This window comes from Vigna angularis, chromosome 1, assembly GCF_016808095.1.
Source record: "Vigna angularis cultivar LongXiaoDou No.4 chromosome 1, ASM1680809v1, whole genome shotgun sequence".
Classification (NCBI taxonomy): domain Eukaryota; kingdom Viridiplantae; phylum Streptophyta; class Magnoliopsida; order Fabales; family Fabaceae; genus Vigna; species Vigna angularis.
The window spans coordinates 16,241,820-16,265,345 of NC_068970.1; the positions used below are offsets into that span (position 1 = coordinate 16,241,820).

A 23,526-nucleotide genomic window follows, 5' to 3' on the forward strand; every position below is an offset into this window, starting at 1 on the left:
CAAAATCATAATAATCCATCAAAAACAAGGAGTTAGATCATCAGTTCCTCTCCATTCCCTTATAATTTACAGAAAAAATTCAAACATACCAGACATTTTTTTGAAGGTTTCATCATTTCCATAAAGGACCCCATTGTCATGTTTGGCAAAAGTAACCTTTTTCTGGAAATCTGAAGAAATGTCTACAGGAATGGTTCCTTCAATGAAACCAGATAAATTTTCTGTGCTATTCGTATACCCACTGAAATTCAGAGTCTCATTCCTGATCGTAACCACATCCTTTGCCATTGAACATCGTAGGTCTTCTCTAGCATCCTATAACAACAGAGGATACGTATAGGATGAAACAAAAACTATGACCTCTCTTTTAGACAAGTATGGCAAAAAAGCACTTACATTTAAAAATTTGAGCACCTGCTCCATGAGAGATGTTGGAACACATTCAAAATCATCCTCCTTCTCACACCAAGAAAGAGAGAGAGAATAAAAAAATCTATCATAAAATCAGAAACATAAGCTAATTCATATTGACCACACACATTGAAATACATTATTCTTACTAGAAAGAATATTTTATCTAGAGACATTAGTGTCAGTTTTGTTAGTCAAATGAGTAATCGGAAAATGTTCCCAAGTCGATGATGGGCCTCCGGGTAGGCTACATATGAAAGAAGCTTGACACATGATCTAACTTCTCATCTTGAAAATGAGCGTTCGAAACAATGCACATGGGGTAATTATATTTTGGAAGGGTAACTGCAAACTATTTTAGGTATTATTTTCACCATAAATAATATTCACAGCAATGTAATTTATGCAAATGTGATTCACCATATCTCATTTATGAAGTGAAAGTGCATGGGTGTTGGTTGCAGTGCATGGAAATAACAAACTATAGGAACTGTATCCATTTTCTTTTTCAGAAAAGGCGAGAGTGGAATATCCACTTCCACAAACTCCTCGTTCCCCTCCTCAGTCATATCCTAGGGAAATATTGTTAATTATAGTAATTAGAGCAGTATCCTAGGAAAATATTGTTAATTACGGTAATTAGAACAGTATTCCAGAAAATATTGTTAATTATGGTAATTAAAGCAGTATCCTAGGGTATTATTTAGTATAAGTTAATTACAGTAATTAGAAGTATATCCTAGGAAAATAATAATTATAAATAAAGCCTTGATGTTATGATTTAGGGCATGCTTTTGATTTGTGAGTTTTGTAAGAGAGATTATGCTCTCAAATGACTGAAGGAAGTTATGCTCCCAGTTATTGTTTGTTTTCTTTGATTCAGTTATTTCTTTCAATAAAAGGAGACTTATTCAGCCATTATCTATTGTTCATTGTTTGTGAGAGTGTGTCAAGGCTTGTTCAAGGGTACCATTTGTATAAATGTCCAAATACATGTTAATCACCAACAGCAACCCTCACCTCAACTCGGTTAATGAAAATTCCAGCAGGTGTGACAGAGTTATTCGGGTCATAAGCATCAAGATATCCTTCCATTGATGTTCGTAAGCTGAAAAATTATGTAAATTAACGAGTTTAGTCCAACAGAAAGCAGTGCAAAGAAATGATTTTAGTCTGTTAGAAAGTAGCAAAAAACTTTTTACAGTTAGATATTCTCTCAAAGCTGTGAGAAATCCAACGCAAAATATAGAGACTTCCTGGTTTACATCATAAGGAAAAGAAAATATAAACTGCTGGAAATGATACTGACATGATTTTATAATTTAAAATCCAAGATATCAAAAATCAATTTTGTAGTAGTAATTTGATCTCATACTAGCACTGCAAAATTAAGGATAAAACATAATATACTTGAGGAGCACTGTAAAAATAACTTAACACTCTGACAGTTTTACAGATGTTATAATATTTGAAATCTATATACACACCAAAGAAAAATAAACACCTATAACAGGGGAAAAAAGTAAAAATAATACCGTGCACAATCAGAATTTCCTGCAAGGTATCTCTTCAAATCTGCAAAGCACCTCTTCTCTAAAGGTACCATGCCAGAAGGTTCATAATTCAAAAATGGAAACAATTTATGAAGAATTTGATATACGAGTAACTGCAACAACAATCACTGATATTATGACCCATTTATATTAGTCATATGTGTGTGTATAAGAAAGAGATCAACACCATAATATGTAAATAATAACCTGTGCAAAACCACGTAAGCTGTGATGATGTGATGTTAGCAATGGAACAAGAGGTGGAAATAATTCATCCAAATGACTAGATTGAACATCTTTCGATGAATTGAGAATGACATTAGCTGCTATGAATACATATGAAGATAGTGCCTGCATATTTAAGAATAAAATTACAACACTTCAATAAGTATAAAGCAGTGTCAGGTTTCAATAACTATAAGTAGCTAAAGTGTATTTAGCTTTCCGCTATTGTGTAGTTAGTACTGTACAGTTGTCACTATAACATCTACAATTTATTATGCTCTATATAAGAGCATATTGTAGTCCGCAGTAAATAGCTTTTCAGATATAAAAAAATTCAGTTTTCTCTTATCTTTCTCTTGTTCTGATTATTTTTTCTCTCTATCATTTTAACGTGGTATCATGGGATAAATATTATCCTGTGTGCATTAATAAACATGGTTTCAGACCAAGAGAGAATAGGGAAAAGATGTGATAAACTGAAAATAGTTTATGTTGAAAATGAGAAGGGGTTAGCATACAACGATTAATACTGTGCCTTTGGCTAAGGGTAGGTGATTTGCTGAACTATTTTTTTGTCTCTTATCCGTCTAATCCCATATACTTTAAACAATATCATTTTAACATCTAATTTTTTTGAAAATACTTAAAATGATCAGTAATTACATAAGTGCAGTCCAGTGCAAGAGGCCGACAAGTAGTACAGGCCAGGTTAGTGCAGCCTTACCCTGCAAGTGGAAGGACTATTTCTAACATTTGAACTCAGCCACATGAGGTCACAGGACAATGTTACTTTGGCACCAAGTCTCACTAATTGTGATTAAAATTTTACCAGGAAAATTTAACAGGAAACACACAAATGACACTGAAGAGTTAATGCATTGATTGACACATTAATGGAGTCTATCCATCTATTCAGACATTACTGAAGCTTAGGCATCAATTAAGGCATTACTGTTTGTTTGTACAAGAAAAATTTGAACAGTTCAGTAAGTAGAGAGCATTGCCCATAATTGCGTGATTTGTACACATGAATATTCCAGTAAGTAGAAACCTATTCTTACGAGTCAGTTTTTTAAAATTGATTTAGCCTTAAAGTATACTTTCTAGGATGGTATTAAAGTTCAGCCAAACAAGGTTTGTAAGACTAATCATTTCACTCATTATCAATCCACCCACAAACATATAGTCTCACATTCAAGATGTTCTACCTTCCGTGTGAGAGAGGTGCTGCAAATTGTGCATTATCTAGAGATATGACCAAATTGTAGTATATCATCAGTAGGTGAAAACCTCACACAATACATGTCAGTTTTATAAGGTTGAGTTGGATTTAAAATCCAACTTCCAAAAATAATGAAGCGATACAATAATAAGGTACATAATAAGCAATACCTAATAATAGATGATATTTGGTTCAATATTTCTCTACAAAATAATATCTCTAGCAACAACAAATTATAACATAGTAAACGAGATCAAAATAAAATTTACCTGCTGCCTCATGTCATAGTCCCGCAATATGGGGACCAATCGCTTTTTAACCTGGGAAATGGACATCATGAAAATTGGAAGAAAATATAATTTCAACAGATAGGTAACAGATTAAGTTACACACCGTAAGGTTCACTTAACAGATTTACAAAAAAAAAAAACATAGAATGCAGTCAGTTCTGTCCACTTCATGAATTAATCTGAACACAGGGAAACTGAAAGGGTAGCCACTTGTTCTCATCGCCACACAAAATGAACAAAAAATAAATACAAAAACTGATTTCATATATACAACTAAAATTTCATTTCTTTTACACTTTTATGACAATTGACCATAAGTGTAAACTACAAGGTAGGATTAGCCAAAAGAGATTAGTTCATCTTGACATTAACCTGCCTGACCTGGAAGCAAGTCGGTCAATTCCCCCCATCCAATTTTAAGGTGGGTTAGCCAGTTGACCAACCAAACAATTACAAGAAATAATAAACTTGCACTCCTAGACAAACTTAATTGGAAGTAATTAAATCAAAATCATAAAATAGTAAGAAAGTTAACATTTTTCAATTTTAGCTATAAAAAAAATTAAAAAAACACAAACCATGGGTTTCAACATATATTGGAAATGGGTCAGACAGGACAAGTTAAGAAGCTTAATGGATTCTAAAACCCAACCCAAGTCACAAAATATGAGCGCTGGGTAGTTCAACACATAAATTGGACCTGTTTTGCCAATCTTACTACTAAGCGCTTTTGTGACTGAATACAAGCAGAAAATATGTTGTTAAGAAGAAGCAAGAAACTCAGGTCAAGCAAAAGCAGAAATATTTTATATCAATCACAAATTACATTCTCATCATCTTTGTTTGCCATAACCAAAACCTTTAAAAAAGGAAATAAAAATATGCTAAAATAAATAAGATTATGAAGATACATCTTCCTAATTACTATGGATATATTAAGAATATTTTTTAATCCTAATAATCTGCTACTCACAACATATATTCATCTAGAGCTTTAAAGGAAAATTATCTGTCTTAAGACCCTTTATGATGATTAACCCCACTTTTAGAAGGATTTCTCTCCTGGGCATGACTCCTATTTTTATTCCAATAACTAAACTAATTGCAAATGAATACAGACATGATACAAAGAAGAAATGACAAGACAATAGAGCGGAAAATGAAAGTCTTACAAGATATGGAAACTTCAAGTAAATGTTAATTGCAAATGTCTCTAAGTATTGACGAACAGCAGGTAAGTTATTTCTCTGCAAGAGAAAGAATATAGTGTCATGTATAGCATTGCTGAGTGCAACACATATAGATAACTTTAAGAAAAACAGTAGTGCTGTATTAAATTCAAAATTGATAACATACGGTAATTGATATGTCTGTAGCAATTTTCCTTTTATTAGTCAAAAGTGATTTCTACTTAAAAAGAAATACAAAGCAAACACAATTAAGCACACAAATACAGAAGCTAAGTATGCAACACAGAAAAATGAGTCAGAAAAACATGGTAATTGTCTTAAATTTCAATGAAAGAAATGATGCTATAAATAAAAATAAATCTAATAAAACATTTCAATAAATTTAAATAACAAGAATGTAATAACATGGATAGGCATACAGGAGATCACAAAGACAAGTTTCCAATACAATTAAATAATTAATATTTCAAATTCCAATAACAAGTAAATATTAAAGAATGATAACATTCAGTCAACTTACATTCAGAGATGTGTATAAGTATTCTACAACTTTCCCAACTATATCTTCCTCAACAAATGGTGACAATACACATATTATTTGCCAGGCACGTATTTTACGTCTATGAATCTGTAACAAGAATGTAATGAAATGAGCTATCGCGATGGTTGATTGACGATAAGAGCAAATAGTCCAGTACGAATAAAACAAGTTCCCATATCATGGCATATTCAAACCATCGAAAGCAGAAAATCTTTTGACACCTTCTATAGAACATAAGGCTGACCAGTATAAATCTAGTTACACAGAAACAAAAAGGTGACCGTTTCTAGCATCAGCTTGGTAGTAGACACTAAGAGATAGTGCAATGGCAATATGGGTTTGAAGTCAAAGTTAAAAAGTAACATGAAAAGTATTTTGAAAGGAAGTAAATTTCAAGAAAATGTTATAAGTTATGATACTACACTGATGCCAAATAAATGACTCATTGTTGAAAATTTCATTTAGGTAATGAGTCATAATGAATCAAAGTTCTCTTTCAGTTCCATAATCATACCATGTAGTCTATGCAATGCAACATTCTAGATGAGTAGAGGATAGCTTCGGATTTGGTGCACCATAATTAAGAAGCAATTTTGTATTTTTAAGCCAACTATTAGTGTTCCAGGGTGTGATGAAGCTGTAATTTTATTAGTGGATAGACCTCCACAGCTTGATACCAAAAAGAATACAAGGAATGCATAATTGTTTGAACTTGGTTACTTATAAAGATGACAACGATGATCTCTAAAACAAGGAATCTAGTGTAGACACCAAGACATCAATTGTGTACATCTGTGATCAACATGACAAAATCCTAAAATGAGAATTTAAGATTTATATATTAATCTTCTAAAAACATGGTTGAGATTAGAAATGAAAACAAGATCTTGAGTGCAAAGATGTTTGTGTTCAATGGAAGAAAGGGTTCTTGTGCTTCAAACTATCCTACTATCCTAGATAATTTGAATTTTCAAATAATTTTTAATATCTATAAATACACTTTTTTAGCAAAAAACAATGATAAGAGTCTTTGAGAAGTGTCCAGCCAAGAGTAGGTGTCATCATTCATTGGCCTGTGCCCAAGTCAGGTCAAAGCAGGAAAAAAAATTAGTTGAAACATGGTAAGGGCTCTTTGCGTTGGTGACCAAGCAGAGACTAAGACATTGTCAGACCATTCTGGAGGGAAGTCTGAGCATCACAATAAAAGAGTAGGTGTCATCATTCATTTGGCCTGTGCCCAAGTTAGGTCAAAGCAAAAAAAAAGATTGTGAAACGCAGTAAGAGACTGGCACATTGTCACACCATTCTGGAGGGGGAGTCTGAGCATCAGAATAGAAGATGGCCATAATAAGTAGTAGTACAAAACTATTTATTGGCTCTCAACATTAAGGAGATGCAAGATCGCAATTTGTTTTTACATTCCTCATTTCAGTTCATGATGTTTTTAAAGAGTTTTCTTTGTAATAAGTTGCTGTCGTCAAAGTACTCAGGTATGACATGGCAATAATTCTTATAATACGAAAAACTTGACTTTGTATTTTTCATTTTTTCCTCACTTTCATACGAGACATGCCAAATATAACAACTCCCATTCCAAAACAATTTCAAACAGAAATCAAGCAGGCTGCTTTATTTCCAACTCATCAAGCTAAATAATGAATACTTACAGCACTATACTTTTTGTATAACTCCTTTGAAAGATCCTTATCATTCACCTATATCAACAGATGTTATAAATAACATAAACATTGTAAAATAACCTTCTGAAGTCTAATAAATTAAAATGTGCAGTAAAAGGGGCTTGAATAGACTCAGACAGAGCATACAAAGAAAATCATTTGAAAGAAACTACACTCCAAAATTTGCATGATATAGCAGCAGGCATATCAGTTAATTTGCTAACATTATGCTCATATTCCAAATTTGAAACCATATGCTCTCAATTCACATTAGCATCAGTCAATGTTATAATGTCATAATCATTTGTTATAAAAAATGAGCTTACAACATTATAAGTCACCATTATTTGCTCAAAATTGATAAATACCTAGGGAGAAAAAAGGTACAAACATACCACAAAATATAGCACCACAGTCATAATTCTCTAGGCCTAATAATTCCCAACAAAAATCCTGCTCTGTTAATGTGAAACTTTCTTAGACTTTGGGTGCCTAACCAAACCCTGAAAGCTACAACAGGTGAGGGTTTCCTCCATTTACATATTTTACTTTGATACTATCTCTAACTAATGTGGGAATTAATGTTTTCACAATACACTCCCTCATGTTGAACATTATTGCCATAGTTGTCTGGATAAAATGGTTCACCATCATGTCTCTTTGGCTACAAATAAGCATGGGAAACAGCCTTATGGAGTGTGTTGAGTCTATTTGAAATTGTTAAGATTGTGAACTTTAAAAGTCTAACTCAATGTGAGATCTCAAACAGCAATAACCCAAGTCGCAAATTGTTTCGAGATAGTACCAAGATAATCTTCCTTTTACTTTGGCATTCGCTCTTGTTGAATAGAGTGAAAAACTATATATGGAATAATTTTCCTTATGTTGAACATACACATAGGGTCCTCTATTTATAATAGAAGAAATATGGACTAAGCTCAAAATACAAATAAGAAATAATAACAAACTAACTAGAGATAAAAGATAAAGATAACATAAACATAATATATCTAACACTCTTCCTCAAACTTTATGCATACAAATCGTATGTATCAAGCTTGCAACTAATATAATCAATAGACTTAGTGAAAATATCTACTTTTGCACTCGAGTGACACCAAATTGTTAATGATCTGCGATGACGACATAGAAGACGAAATACCAACCCAGAAGATTCTCCTGAACAACAAATCTGGGAGGCTGCTCCATGTAAATCTCTTCTTGCAAATTGTCGTTAAGGAATGCATTGTTAACATCCTGTGAATAAAGAGGTCATTGTTGAAGACTCACCACAACTATAAATAAACTAACAAAAACCATCTTTGTCACAGGAGAAAAAGTATACATGGACATGTCAAATGCAATGGTGACAGAAGGGAAGTCAAAAGAGACAACAGCGGAAGAAGTCATGGATGAACAAGAGTAACCTAGATGATCCAATCAAGGCACCTGAAAAAGGAAAAAGAGTAACCTAGATGCTCTCAATAGCTACTTGAGAGGAGACTGGACATGTGACAATGCACGACAAACCTGAAAGAGGAAAAAGAGCGACCTCGAAATTCTAAATCATTGCCTAAGAGGAGACAAGACATGCCACCATGCACAACGGAAAAAGAGAGCAAATCCACAACTTCAAAAGGCGCTGAGAGCGCGTAGGAGCTCCGACGAAGGCGTCGTTGATGGCACAGTGGTCGTTTGGCCAAGATAATCAAAGTCATGTGATCATCGGTCGAAACTATAACTCTGATAGTGGCAGCGGTAGATGGCGCCGCCACCGGCAGCGGTGGATGTAGTGGCAATGGCAACAAAAAAAATTTCCTTCAACCTACCTTAGACTCTAGAAACCATGTTGAATATAGTGAAAACTATTTATGAGATTAATCTCTCTTATGTTAAATATACACATAGAGTCTTCTATTTATAATAGAAGAAATATGGGCTAAATCCAAAATACAAATAAGAAATAATAACAAACTAAAGATAAAAGATAAAAATAAGATAAACATAACATATTTGACAACTCTAATCAATGTGGGACTTGGGCTTTCTCCACTAGACTCAACACACTCCACAAACCCTTATGCAAGGGGCCTTTAACTGGTTTGTAATGCCAGCATGCATCAACAGTAGTCACTTGTTTGCAGTCAAAGAAAATGATGGTGAAAGGCCAATTGATAAAGCTGTGTGAGAAATATACCACAAGAGTTAGGCACTGTGATTGGAGAGCCAAAACCTTATATGCAACTCACTCCACACCAAAATTCCACACTTCTGATGTGTGACTTGAGTAGTATATGCAAATGTAACCAGATCAAAACAAAAACTTATGTTCTTAATAGTCGGGAGTGTTCCTTTCTCAACTCAGTAAGTTTATCGCATGCAATACTGATGCTAACTTCATATTTCTTTTCACACATCAACGTTATTCAGAACCAGTAGATAGTATGAGAAAGAAATGATCTCAATCAATTTATAAATCATAATAACTCAAAGGATTCTTTCAAAACTCGAGGCAAGATATCAACAGGACTGGCACTGAAAAAATTACTTTTACAGTATCAGCAAGAATAAAACTTCACAGCAGCCGAAACCCAAATATAACATACAAATCATGTCTTTCTTCAAAATAATCTAGTAGTAAAACCTACTTCAAACTTAGCATAGAAATAAATTCTTAGCATTAGTTGATAATAATAGTAATCTACTACCACAGAATCAAGAAGCTCTAACAGAAATGATTTGCCAGATGCTTGTGCTGCAATACAGTCTGCATCTTCATTTCGGGATCCCGCCATCCTGGCCAAGTCTGCCAACTTGTAAAACAGAACAGCGACTGATACACGTGCATACAACTCTGTATTAATAAATGCCTGACAATAGAAGTGCCCAATTATTACAAAGTCATAAGGTTCAACAGTTTTTTCTTAAAATATACAATTGCAATTAATGGTAGTCAGCATATGTTAGTTAAGATAAAATGTATTAAATTCTTTAACAGATTCAGGTAAAGAAACATAAAACCAAATTAGACAAACCTTAAACATATGATGACTACCATTAATTCAGGTAAAAACATATACCTAAAATGTATTAATTCTTTAAGAAATTCAGGTAGAGAAACATATAACTAAATTAGACAAATCTTTTAAATGTTAAGTAGCTCACTTCAGTAAGCTCAGGATCAGGACTACTGGCCAGTATAGAGACTTCCAGTCTAGCATCACTGTTGTCAGAAAGTTCAGCTTCAAAATCCTCATCAAATGCAACTGAAAGAGATAATCTCAAATTCATAAGATAATTTTGAAAATAAAACAATAGATAAGCAACTTAACATATTTATACAGAAAACTAACATATTTTCCGTACCTGATCCATACAGAGATAGCAACTTGAGTTCTTTTAGATAAAACTTTATAATCCTAGGATTTAAGAACCATAATCCTGTCAAGTGCAAAGCTGCAAGACGAATTGTACGAGGACTCTTTGTGCCCTCCTTTAGAAGATTTTCAATAAACTAAATGCATGACAATAATAAATTAGTCAATACTTGCAAGAAATTAGCAGAGATAATACACAGACAGGGAATTATACAAGAGAACACATACCCACTTCAGGGGTCCAGGTGCATTGTCTGTTTCGTGCATGCTCTCATCATTAAATACCAAAGGATGCATAATAGATGACAACAGAGCAGCAATTGATGCTACCCTTCGCTTATTGCAACTTACATGCAATATCCAAGAGGACCGAACCAAATTCCACATCATCTAATCAATGACAGCAATTATTTAAATCAGTAAGCACCACTAGTGGGGTTAGGACAGGACAAGTATTCAACAAAATACAAATATCCATCATCCTAATTATAAAACATTAAACCATTTCAGGTGATGAAAACAAAAGTAAGAACAAATGAGCACCATTAATGGGCATAAGATGCATTGGTATGTAGGATTCTCGTGTTCAGTATGCCAATTGTTAATATGCATTAGTATGCCCAATGTGTGCAATATTATCTTGTTTCACTTGGCAACCGAACATTTTACAAAGCCACATTTAGCAAGTCCACAAACATTGGGCATTCTTCAGAAGTATACTTTAAGCCTAACTTAACCTTACAAAATCAACTTTTAAGATGAAATTTGCACCCACTTATATATTGTGAATTGACTTTATCTCTAATAAATGTAAGAATCCCAACACACTCCCCTCACGTCGAGGTATATACATTTCGTGTGTGGGACTAAGCATTAATAGGTGATCCGATAATGGATGGAACAACAAATCCAACACATAATAAATTTTGTTAGTATAAACTCTAACTCATAGTTCTGATACCATATTAAGAAAAGGACTTTAAGTTTAACTTAAAGTCATAAAACCGGCTTGTAAGGTAAAGTTTGCACTCACTTATATATTGTAAATTGGCTTTATCTCTAGTGATGTAGAACTTCCAACAGGCATCAAATGCCAAGTTTCAGAAAATTAGGAATTATGAGATCCCTAAATCACATATCGAATACAACGGGATGTTCAGGGAATTATTCAAGTGTATGGTTATCTCACCTTAATAGTTAGCTTTTAGGGTGGGCTCCCTAATGGTTATCAATTGGTAGCATATAATTGTTAGCATCTGGTTACCCATTGAGGGTTCAGACCAACGGAACATTCCAGCCAACAAGAATCTCAAGTGATATAATGCTTGAGCTACCAAAATGTAGGTTCTCAAAAGCGGTGCTATGATGAGGGTTGGATATTATGGGTTCCTAAGCCTCACACCAAGCAATGTAGGAATTTTATTGGAGTATTTAAGTACTTTGTTCTCCTCCCCCAACTCCACCTCCAACAACTAGCTTTCGTAGATGGGTTCCCTAAGTGCTTAGACATGTTAGTGGTAGTCTCATTTATATAACCATGAGAATGTTGATCAAGCACGCCTAGGCACCAATTGCCTCTATAAGTTTGGATCCTATCAATGATAACAACAATATGATTACAATATTCCAATAGATAGTAATCGCACATATGCTCCATCAGAAGGCCATATACTATTGTTGTGAAGTCTTACACCAGCTACCTTGATTCTTAGAGTGCAGCTTATATATCCGTTGGACAACTTTGCTTAATGGCAATCAATTTTGAGATGAAATCTAACCTAGTACCAGCGTCTATTGCTCATCTTCATAATCGCCTCATTTGGCCAGTACATATGGAGGGGCAGTGTTGGGGAATCCCGCATAACATGCCTCAATTATTGGAGTATGGCTAATTCCACCAATATCAATTGGTTTTAAGATGAAATCTGACACTTTTCGCACTGTTAAATTAACAGAACCAGTAATCAAGGCTAGCTTATCAAGATCTTCAAAATTATCACAACAGCTACAAATGCTTTATACCAGGGCATGATGCTGACTGCCCATTTTAAAACCAGAGCTAGTTTGCCACAGGGCAACAAGATAACCACTAATTCATTCATTCAATTAAGGCAAAAGTTAATTGCATGGAAACTAAACAACAAGCTACAATGTAAACCTGGGTGTCGATTAAGTGACAACGGGAAACAACTGTTTTTGACGTCACTTTAGCAACCAGCTCAAATAACATTCTGACTGATCTCAGCATGGGTAGCACACAACTTTCTCCAGCATTTTCAAGACTGCAAAATGACTTTGAGTAAGATAAGTTCCATAAGTAAGACCAGGTAAACAGAAAAAAAAATATATAGTCAACACATCCAAAACTCCCAAGGTATTATTGACACAAAAATTAATGATATTCACCATGTCTGGGATCTAATTCATAAATAAGCATATCTGCGACAACACAAATCACATAAAAATTACAACACACTTCCACTCCACACATGCACAATCGCATATAGACCTTACTGTTACTTACCTCTCGACAAGATCACCAAAAATGCATTTTAGAGTGTCATCTGAGAACAATGCGTGGTTTTCCTCCAAATTAAACCCATTCTCTAGAGCATACGAAGGAATTGACAACAAGGATTCCAGGCAGGCCCACTGAATCATTAATAAATCAGTTAAAATCTTCTAATTTATTGTTTACCATCTTATAACTAGTGAAATAAACAGGTGCATTAACTGCTAAGGCTTTAATCATTAAATGGAACAGGTTAGTTAATATGCCAGGACACAGATAATGAATTCAGAAAATTTAAATTAGAATAACAAAAGAGAAATGAATATAAAATTTTGGACTCCAATTTTAATTTCCAAAAATCAGATAATATGGAAACAAAAATATGTGCCATACGGCAAAGGAGAAAGAATGGAACCTTAATATCCAACAAAACAGCTCTTCGAGTTCTAGCCAAAACTCCTGACCCTAGGAGATTATTAATATTTTGAATGAAAGACAGACACATAAAATCCAACCGAGGCCTTCCTTCTGCCTCTGAAAACATTTCCTCACTTTCCTCAACCACATAAAGATAACGAGGAAAGAATGTTGAAGCAAAAACCCTGAGAATAGAAACCAATGCTTCATATGCTGCAAGAGAAATTTCTGCTCCCATCTGCAAAAGACATACATAGCAACAAGTATATCATCACACTTTAAAAGTGACAGAATCAGAAAATTAGACATTTTATAACAGATAACTCATTTAATAAGAGCAAGCTACCTCTGAGCAAGAAGGTGAACACCTAGTAGTCCTCCAGAAGAATTGCCACATAAATGCAAAAGCAGAACTATGTGAAGCATGTCTTTTGATTTGGTTACACCACAAGAAGATTAATGATATAGCCTTTACTGACATGATCTGTTCGGTTAAACACGGAAAAATCAGACACGATTCAAAGAAAAAGGTGTTGCAGATTGTAAAAAAGAGAAATGATTACTGATTAGTAGAAAAGTTAATGAATTGGTAATGATAGAGCTCATGGTTTCCACACTACTGTAATGCATACATGTCAGCATCAATGACAGTATTCATATTCTATAATAAAAAGAACAAAATTACAGCAACAGATCATACAAATTCTAAAGAAAATCCTAATACGGAAGTTAGTGCAAAGTTAACCTTTGAAGTTAAAACACTCGGTTCATTAAAGAATTTTCTTGGAATTGAACTTGTTCAGTCAAAGGAACCAATCTTTATCAACCAAAGGGTTAAGAAATTGCTAGCTAGTTTCTAAATGTTATCTTTATTATTCTTTTCTCTTTTCTCTCATTCATTGTGTCTAAACTTTCAATGTTATTTCAAATATGACTATGAGAGGAGAACTAAGCTCTCATATTCATTCTCTATTCTCTAGTATTTTTCTCAAGTTGGTATTGTTTGATCATGCTATGCTTGTCACCATATGTCAAACAAAAAAAAATATTCGACCATCGTTTGTCGCGGTAGTTTTGACCACCATTTCAAGGTTCAGTGCACCTCAAGAAGCACAATCCAATCCTTGTGGTCGCATTTTAAAACTGTCAGACGAGCATCAATTTGTAGTCTTCTTGTCCCGTCCCGTGAACATTAGATTATGTTCAACCAAGACTGATAGGGATATCAGTAGGGAAGTTGGGATTATGTTCAACCAGGATCGATATGGATATCAGCAGGTAACATTAGATTATGTTCAACCAGAACTGATAAGTATATTGGCAAGGAACTTTATATTATGCTCAAACAAGACCAATAGGGATATCGGCAAGGAACTTCAAACTTTGAAACCTACACTTTTAGGAGAAAACACAATATAAGTAGAATGTCCTTAGGGTAAAATGTAATTAATTTATCCAGTGAACAATGCTAGTTTTACTATATTTATGGGCTTTTACATGATTGGGCCTAACCCACGTGGACAATCAATCACCTTGATTAATTTGCTTAATGTTTTGCTAACATGCTTTAGTTGTTAACCTTAGTTTACCTCCAATTTCGCAAAGTCTTGGCTATTATAGTGCACTATTGGTGCTAATATCGAGGATATAGGCCAAGATAATTTTAGGTCGGGTACCCGAGTGATCTCAGGCATGTTGAGTACACACCCAATTTTTTGCCCCCTTTTTCCTCTACAAGTTGAGCTGTTTTGTATCTTTTATTCAATTAAGTGAAAAACATTACCTTCCTAGTATATGTATAAATCATTTTAGCTTTTACAACGTTGGTTCCTCACAATTGCAGGCTCTACCAGTGAAAATTACTTCGTAAACGAGTACCCAAATTATTCAAGGAATTCCATTAAAGTTAAATGTCAAAGCTAGCTAGAAGGAAAGAAATATCAAAGTCCTTATGATACCTACAGCTTGGTTTAGATTTAAAATTTAATTTACAAGGATACACCTTCAAGGAATAATTTTCTAGTATCCAATTCATGATGAAATAAACAGTCAACCATATAAAAGGGATAGAATGTACTTACTGCCTGCAACACAACAGTGGTAGCAGAAATTGACAACCTTCGTTGACTAGGGCCTCCAAGTTTTCCTCTCACAGCACCAGGCAGGGTGGTGTCCTCGGTAAAAACATCAGACCAGAAAACAGAACAAGATTGCTTGGCAAACTGAACCAGATCATCCTGCATTGCAAAAAACATTTAAGAATATAGAAAGTAGATGGATAAACATATCACAATACTAAAAGATGTAAAATATGGTACCAATAAATATATAAATTCATCAGAAAGCTTCTCAGAGATTTCATCAATGAAACCCAGATGATCAACTACACCAGGCAAGGGCTTCTCTACATTTGCTCCGGCTTTAGCAATATATTCAACTGCTCTTTCCTTTGCTCTGCGAAGCTCCATAACTAAGCTCAAGACAAGAATCATGAATTTGACTACTATGTATCTCGTATCATGGTTTTGTTTCAAGATATTTGTACCGTTATTTCGAATAAACTGCAATAACAGTTGTCATTTCCCTGTTAGATTTTACAGCATAAAACTTGTACAGGGATACCCCTGCCATGAGCAGTATCAATTGCAGGTCATAAAACGATCCTATTGCTCTCTTGTAACAAAACAAATGTAAAACCCAAGACACTGCTGATGATTTTTCTTTTTCCTATAAATAATTAATTTCCACTAAGATTTAATAAACATTGCAGAAACTAAAAAGACAAAGGCAAAAGCAAACCACTAAAATAGGTTCCAGGAGATGGCCATGCTCAGTAGAAAGGAAAAGCATTTTTGCCCATCTATTCGCTTCAGACTCCCATGCACTCAAGTCTTCATCGTCATAAGTAAAAGAAACATCAAATGGAAGATCATTGCTGACAAACCTCTGTGGGAAGTCATAAAGACTATTCCACAGCTTTATCTCATTATTACAGCAATTGGCACACCTATCCTTGTAACCACAACCTGAAAGCCATCTTTGCGAAGGCACCCTTAACTGGCCTGGGGAGGATCAGGAAGAGTAGTCAAAATTTAACGAACTAAAAATCATAGTTTTTTTTTTCAAATTCATTGACAAAAAAAATATGGTTTCGAAAGACAAGGAGATTTTTTATTAGAGAACATTCAAATGTGATGAAAACTTAATCTTAAATCATATTTTTAATTCATATACTCAGATCCCAATCCCAACAAATACTGTAACAAGTAATGCTCTTAAGTCCAAACCAACAAATTGTGATTTGTATATCAGAAAGTAAGAACAACATCAAAAAGTATTTTATTTAGTTCATATCCAATCCTGAAGAAAATGAATTATAGAAACTTTGTTAACAAATTGAACTGTTTATTATTTCCACTCTTACCAAAAAAATCCTTACAAGATTACTTATAGGCAACCGCTTACAACAAAAGCTATTGTTAGTATCAGCATACATAGAAAAGATAACAGCTGTAACAGACTACATAATACAACTAATTATTCACTCTAACACCCCTCCCAAAACTCAAGTAGAAACGGAGGACTAAAATGAAACCTAAAACTCAGTGAGAAAAATAGAAAGCCATATTAGTTCAGTAGATGTTTTAGCCAAACTTCTGTACTTTTGTGCTAGAACAGAGATTAACTTGCTGCTTGTGGGGACACCAAGATATTAAATTGGAACCCATAACGATGGCTACTCCTGAAGTAGAATGCTTACAATCAATATTAGATGACCAATCAGCATCACAAAAGGCTTTCAGTAACAAAGGAAGGGCAAGAGTTGCCTCATAATGTCATCAATCACATTTTATCCTTCCATATTTAGGAGATTATATTAAAGTGTATAACAGAAACATCCCTGAATCGTACGGATCCAATTATATCCCTAAATCATAGGGATCTGATTACATATTTATTGTTATTGTATATCTATATTAGTCCTCCAATCTTGTATATATGTCTGATGTATTTTTAGTAATAAAAACATTCTATTTTACCCGAATATTTGAGATGGTATCAGAAAGTCTGATGTAAAGCTTCATGGTATTAACATTCCATACATATTGAATGGAAAAAATTATTTGGCTTGGTCTCAACTTGTTCATACTACTTTAAAAGGTAAAGGAAATCTTAATAAGTGAGTTTATGTCTAACTCAACCTCACAAAACCAAGTTCTAAGATGGAAATTGCACACCACCTATATATTATAATCATGTATTAATCTTAATCAATGTTAGATCTCCAACACACTCTCTCGCCTAGGAAAAAACAATTCAAGTGTGAAATTAGATAATTATGCACGATCTAACACGAGTCTGAAAACAGTGGCCTAATAGCCCCAACAAAAATGACTAGGAACAGTGGCCTGATAGCCCCAACGAAATTGACTAGGATAGACCCTGAATAGATATGATACGATCTTGAACCATATAAGAAAATAATGAATTATTTTATTGATATTTGTTAGACATGGAAGTAATGAGAGGGTTTGGAAGATATTTAAAGATAAAAGTGGTATAATGGTTAATTGTTGTTACAAGGGGAGACTCTCTAGGAAAGTCTATATATTCTTGTCTTGTGGGATGTTGGGGGACAGATTTTGAGAGTTGATGTTTGTGACAAGGAGAGCTAAGCATAAATATTCCAAAGCTAAAGATGTTGCCCAAATATATGAGGTGAAGGTGAAAATTGTGGCCACACAACAAGGAAACAAGATATGTGGTTAACCAGAAAAAGGGGCGAATAACTAATATGGAGAACAAAGATGAAGGTGTGTGGTGTACCTATTGCAACAAACCTCGTCAAAGGTCTGAAAAATGTTGGAAGTTGCATGGAAAGCCACTTAGCAAAGATTGATCTCCACATAACCGTGACAAGGAGTGGAAAAAAAGGATACAACATAAGATAGGGAGGATGGGCACACCATAGATGTTGAAACTATAGAAGAAAGCAAAGGAAAATTGATTCAACTCAATCAAGATGAAATAGAGAAAACGATATTCCTCAACAAATTGGATAAACCAACATGTACTTGTTCACTAGCATATTCAAGGACGTTCGGAAAGATTCCTTTTGTCAATGGACTGAATGTCTCATATAGATTATATAATGAATATTGGATACTAGATTCAAGTGTCATTGATCACATGACACCCCAACCAATATCAGATATGAAGACCTAAAATCCTCTATGAAATTATAACAAAATCCATAATGGGTTAGGTGAAAGAATTACATTCAAAAGAAATTCAATATATGCAAGAAAAGAGAAAACAAAGAAAAAATAGGTTTCTCTCATGGGCTGTTGCACATTAGGGTTTCTTTTGTGTAGCTGCACATCTACCTTATCCTTTGCTTTCAAATCGGAACCACTTCTCTCCACCTTTTTCGCCATCTCCATTCCACCTTCACATTCCGTGATGCAAAAAGTGGTCGCCATGTGAAACCCACGTTGCCACCACCCTACTCTGGCGGCAAGCTGTAAATCTGCCACCGATTTCAGCCATGGCACCATCATAACAGATTTTCAACAACACCAACCCTAACCTAAAAATTTCTCCTACTACAACTCTTGCCCGGGTAATAGAAAATATTCACAACAGATTCCACTTCCAGTTGCTGCAAAGCAATGAGAAGTTAAAATGAACTCATCCATAACCCTGAAAATGTTCTTTATTTTCCCATATTATTCTTCAGTTTGATTTACATTAAGAAACTCATGGAAGACCAATCATGTAATGTCTTTTAAGATAGCATTTGTATGCTACAGGATAAGCACAAGCATGATTGGATATGCTAGAGAATAGAGTGGCTCCATTATTTGGACAACTTAAATCATACCCCAAAACTACACAACAATAGCAATAATTTTTCATCTTCTGATTTGATAAAGACCAAAAGGGAGAAGGTCCTTCTACACCATTGTTAACTCGGACATCCTTCATTTAAAGTCATAAAATTGATATTTCCTTCCCTATTGAATAATACGTTTTAAAAAACTATCGCTAAATATTTCTTTGCATAAATAAATTTTATGTGATTTAAGTATTTCATTTAGCTTACAGTTTGTGATAAGATTCAATTCACTCACTTCAGAAAATAGATCTTGTTATTCACAATTCAAATTTTGATTTGAAAACAATGATGATTAGTTTGATTTCTCATTATGTAAACAACAGAAGGGAAAATGGAGCGTTTGATATTTTCTTTCCTCGCCTTTCAAATATTTTCATGACTACAGAATGTAGAAAGCCATTGACATAATATATTTCTCTTACCACCATAATCCGTAAACTCCTTTGGCAATGCTGAAATGAAAAGCAAAAGAATTTCAAGTGGAATATCAAATGCGCACACCACACAAACAGCAGCCTCCAGAATTTTGCCACAAACTGTAAACATCATCAAGGCATAAGTTGACCTACATTGTGCACCCTAAAATTTATGGTTAGCAAATGAATAATTCAAGCAGAGTAAATAAAAAACCTTGAAGACGGTAACTGGGATTAAAATGTTGCTTGCTGCTCTCGACAACATATCTAAAGATATCAAGTAATTCTATTTTTTCACTGTATTGATTTTCCATTTCGGAAACAAACTCCACAGAAAATGTTCCTTTAAATGATTCTGTGCTGACATGATTAACTGTTCCAATGGCAGAAGCAACTGAAGCAATGCAGTCAGCAAGGCCCATAAGTCCAGCTCGTCCAAAAGATTGATGTTTAGCAGTAGATGCCAAATTGTACAAAAATGCAACGCGTTTCCTGCAATAAACTTTAAGATAATAAGAAAAGTAAAGCCAAAGCTTTGCATCACATAGTTTACATTAACAAAGAGGTAAGTAATAGCAGTATGGATAAAAGTACCACTAAACTATAGACAGACAAGCAATCGTGCATGCATGTCATCATCATCTATACAAGAAGAATTTGTGAAGGTATGGAGAAAAGAAAGAAAAAGAGAATCAAAATACTCTTGTCAAACTCGAGAGATTACGTAAACTCATAGAAACTTTGAAGTAAGAGTTACTTCTTATAAAAATATTTATAAATAACATAACTTAATATTTATAATGTTATAAATATTATTTTATGTTTTACATTTTTATAATTATTAGTATATCATATTATATAATTTCAAATATTTTTCTCTAATATTAGTATTCTTTTATAATAATTTTAATTGATTATATTTTATACTTCACATAAAAAATTTGTTGAACTTAAATGTTAGCCCAAAAGTTCAGCATAGTAAAAAGGGAGGCCCAATGGTCCAGAATAATAAGAGGTGATTAAAACTGAAAAAGTTAAAATGTGCCATCGGCCCTAAAACTCAGGCAGAGAGAAAAAATGATAGTGAGATATGGCAAAGCGTGGAGGAGATTCAGAAACAAAAACACAAAGATGGAGTCCAGCAGAGAAGATATCAAGAGAAATTTGTTGGTACAGTAGGCGAATCAAGAGAAGATATCACCTCTAAACTGGCAATTTCACATGATTTTAACCAAGTTTGCTCGAGTTTACACGTGCCTCCCAAAATACGATTCTACTTGCGAGTTAAATTGGTTTAGGGGTGTGAGAACGTAAACTCGTGACTTTACTAGTTAACTCAAGATTTTGATAACCATCATGCTCCTAAAGCATATCATAAGTAAAAACTAGCAAAAAACAAGGACAATGCAGAGTTTTAATTCAAAATCATCAACTGCTAGATTATATGACTGAATGAGATTAATGCTCCAAAGAAAAGCCTAATATCAAATCCATACCCCAAAAAATCTCCTAATGTCAGTAAAAATCTATGATTGTTATTGTATTGTACAGCTTTTATAAAACTGCTTTTCGGGTGTATGTACCTAACCAATGGGTTGAGTGCGATAACTTTTCGTGTATGTATGTGTGTGTGCATATAGATCAGTTGGGCATGTAACTCACTAATTTTTCATCACATCCAAAATCAAGTTGGTATAAAGACCCCTTGTTACCAATCAGCCATTGTATGCTGTTGTGGGTCGTCAAATTCTTAACCTTATGTATTGACCATTCAAAAAACACAGAAGGAATTAGGGTTTAGTGTGTGCGTTGCTGCCTATCTCTCTCTTCTCCCACACGGTTATTGCATTATCTCTTCCACTTTGCTGCTGCTTATCTATTTCTGCACGCCCCCCTAGCCGCCATGCAAAAAGCGGCTGTCATGGGCCGCCATGGAAAAACCTGCTTCGCCACTGCCTTGTTGTGGTGGCAGGTTGCCGGTTTATGCCGTGGTGCTGCCATGGCCGAAATTTGATAGCTATATTCAAGTGGAGCATAACTTGAGAAACTTTTGCATAAATTGCTTCATCTTCTCCAATTATGGAACAGGTTTCTTTTATTAGATTTCTTGCAAATTTCTACTCAAGAAATTTACAGGATTTTCTAGTTTGGACCAAACAATTACATTGTTTTATCACCTTTTTTTCTGTAACCTGCGTCAGGCCAGCTCTAAGCAACCTTTTTTCAGTGCTAAAGTTTTGTAGTAAAAACAAAAGGATTCCAAATTCTCCAAATTTTTAACACATTTCTATCCTGAGTCCTTTCACACCCAAACACACAATTTCTAAGCATACCTTGGAGCTAGAAAACTAACATAATGGCAGAGAAATTTGGCTGCACCTTCAATCACCGTGGACATATAAACTCCTTTTACACCTGAAAAATCCAAAGCCAATCAAGTAGAATATAATATTTGGGTAAAGATTATGGGGATTCACTTTATTTTGCAACAAATGGAACACATATTTGGATAAAGTAATTACTTTAAGTGAAATTAAATAGTTGGCTAAGTAGTTCAAAAAGAAAAGGCTTTACATAGATTCAAATTAGAATAAAAAGGAACCATTTAAAAGGTCCCAAGGATTAAAGAACTAACCAAACTCTTTATGGTGTATTGGGTCATTTAGCCCTTGAATAAATGGACCAAGAATAAAATTTTCAGGCACTGATTTTATGTATTTCCCATAATTCTCCCAATCGATGTCAAGAAAAGACTGCATGATCAGGCACCTCACTGCATTTATTAGAAAACAACATAAAATAAAAAATGGTAAGCAAGAAGGACTAATTTAATACAAAAAACAGAATAGAATTAGCTAATGAGAGTTGTATTTGTTACAATAATTACTAATTACTGTTACATATCATCATTAAGGCTAGTTTGCTAGACCAGTAATGAGTAGTATCTAGTTTTGTACCTAAAAGTCTAGTGCAGACTCTTGGTGTTCCATGTATTCTTGCTTTTTCAATATATATATAGAAGATAATGAGAGGGATCTATTAAGCCCTCAAGAATATATTTTTATCAGTTTTTAATCTCAAGTTTCATGTCCTGGGTTGTCTACCAGCATTGTCATTGTCGTTCGCATCTGTCCGGTGCCCTTTGCTATTGTCTGCGGTTGTCCTGTCACTACCTGCAGCTGTCAACTGCAGTTTAAAGCTCTTCAACTTGGTTCTCTGCCATCTCACATTTGTTTGCCGCTATCCGCCGTCGTCCGCCGTCACTATTCCGTCTAGCGACCACCGGATCTGGTTCGTCTCTTCACGCGACGACCAACCCCACCGAAGCCGGAGTCCGATTCTCCTCCACGCTCCGCCACGCGCCGCTTCTTTGTGCGCTACGAACAGGCGCGTACTGTTCACGCGCCGCCCTCTACCTGTTGGAAGGTCACTGCGACACCTCCATAGTTGTCGCTTGAGCCTCCTCTCTCTGTTCTGACCCTCAAAACCATACTTCAGTGATGTCCAGAAGCTTCCCTTGAAGAAAACCATAAGAAACCCTCTCAGTTTTTTGGTTCTTCACTGCCGCATTTTTTCTTTCTCCTATTTTTATCAAGAATGGCGTCTGGAAGTGTTCTTTCTTTCTCTGGAAGTCCCTCCATTACTTCCGAAAAGCTAAACGGAAAAAATTATCTGTCTTGGTCTGCTGCCGTGGAAATGTGGTTCCTCGGTCAAGGACATTATGACCACCTTGAGCAGGATGGAAGCCAAGTACCTTCTGAAAAGGCTTAACAATGGAAACAAGCAGATTTCCA

At 34.6% G+C, this 23,526-nt stretch overlaps 1 protein-coding gene across 6 annotated transcripts in view; it reads right to left on the reverse strand.

The window, feature by feature from the left end:
* Positions 1-23,526, reverse strand: part of LOC108344549 (uncharacterized) — a 44,127-nt gene that overhangs the window by 10,202 nt on the left and 10,399 nt on the right. For 2 of the 6 annotated variants that reach the window (XM_017582985.2, XM_017582996.2), the window contains exons 8-31: positions 22,368-22,505; positions 22,066-22,147; positions 19,947-20,224; positions 19,739-19,852; positions 16,217-16,479; positions 15,736-15,978; positions 15,499-15,654; positions 13,764-13,901; positions 13,416-13,655; positions 13,013-13,140; positions 12,647-12,770; positions 10,717-10,878; positions 10,478-10,625; positions 10,277-10,377; positions 9,820-9,981; positions 7,100-7,147; positions 5,412-5,519; positions 4,874-4,948; positions 3,681-3,731; positions 2,172-2,315; positions 1,947-2,077; positions 1,432-1,519; positions 397-456; positions 90-315 (exon numbers count right to left, since the gene is read on the reverse strand). In XM_017582985.2, the coding sequence (XP_017438474.1) occupies positions 90-315; positions 397-456; positions 1,432-1,519; positions 1,947-2,077; positions 2,172-2,315; positions 3,681-3,731; positions 4,874-4,948; positions 5,412-5,519; positions 7,100-7,147; positions 9,820-9,981; positions 10,277-10,377; positions 10,478-10,625; positions 10,717-10,878; positions 12,647-12,770; positions 13,013-13,140; positions 13,416-13,655; positions 13,764-13,901; positions 15,499-15,654; positions 15,736-15,978; positions 16,217-16,479; positions 19,739-19,852; positions 19,947-20,224; positions 22,066-22,147; positions 22,368-22,505 (3,408 nt within the window). The remainder of the gene's footprint in view (positions 1-89; positions 316-396; positions 457-1,431; positions 1,520-1,946; positions 2,078-2,171; positions 2,316-3,680; positions 3,732-4,873; positions 4,949-5,411; positions 5,520-7,099; positions 7,148-9,819; positions 9,982-10,276; positions 10,378-10,477; positions 10,626-10,716; positions 10,879-12,646; positions 12,771-13,012; positions 13,141-13,415; positions 13,656-13,763; positions 13,902-15,498; positions 15,655-15,735; positions 15,979-16,216; positions 16,480-19,738; positions 19,853-19,946; positions 20,225-22,065; positions 22,148-22,367; positions 22,506-23,526) is intronic. The other 4 variants (XM_017582992.2, XM_052877576.1, XM_052877573.1 and 1 more) reach the window with 4 other exon arrangements.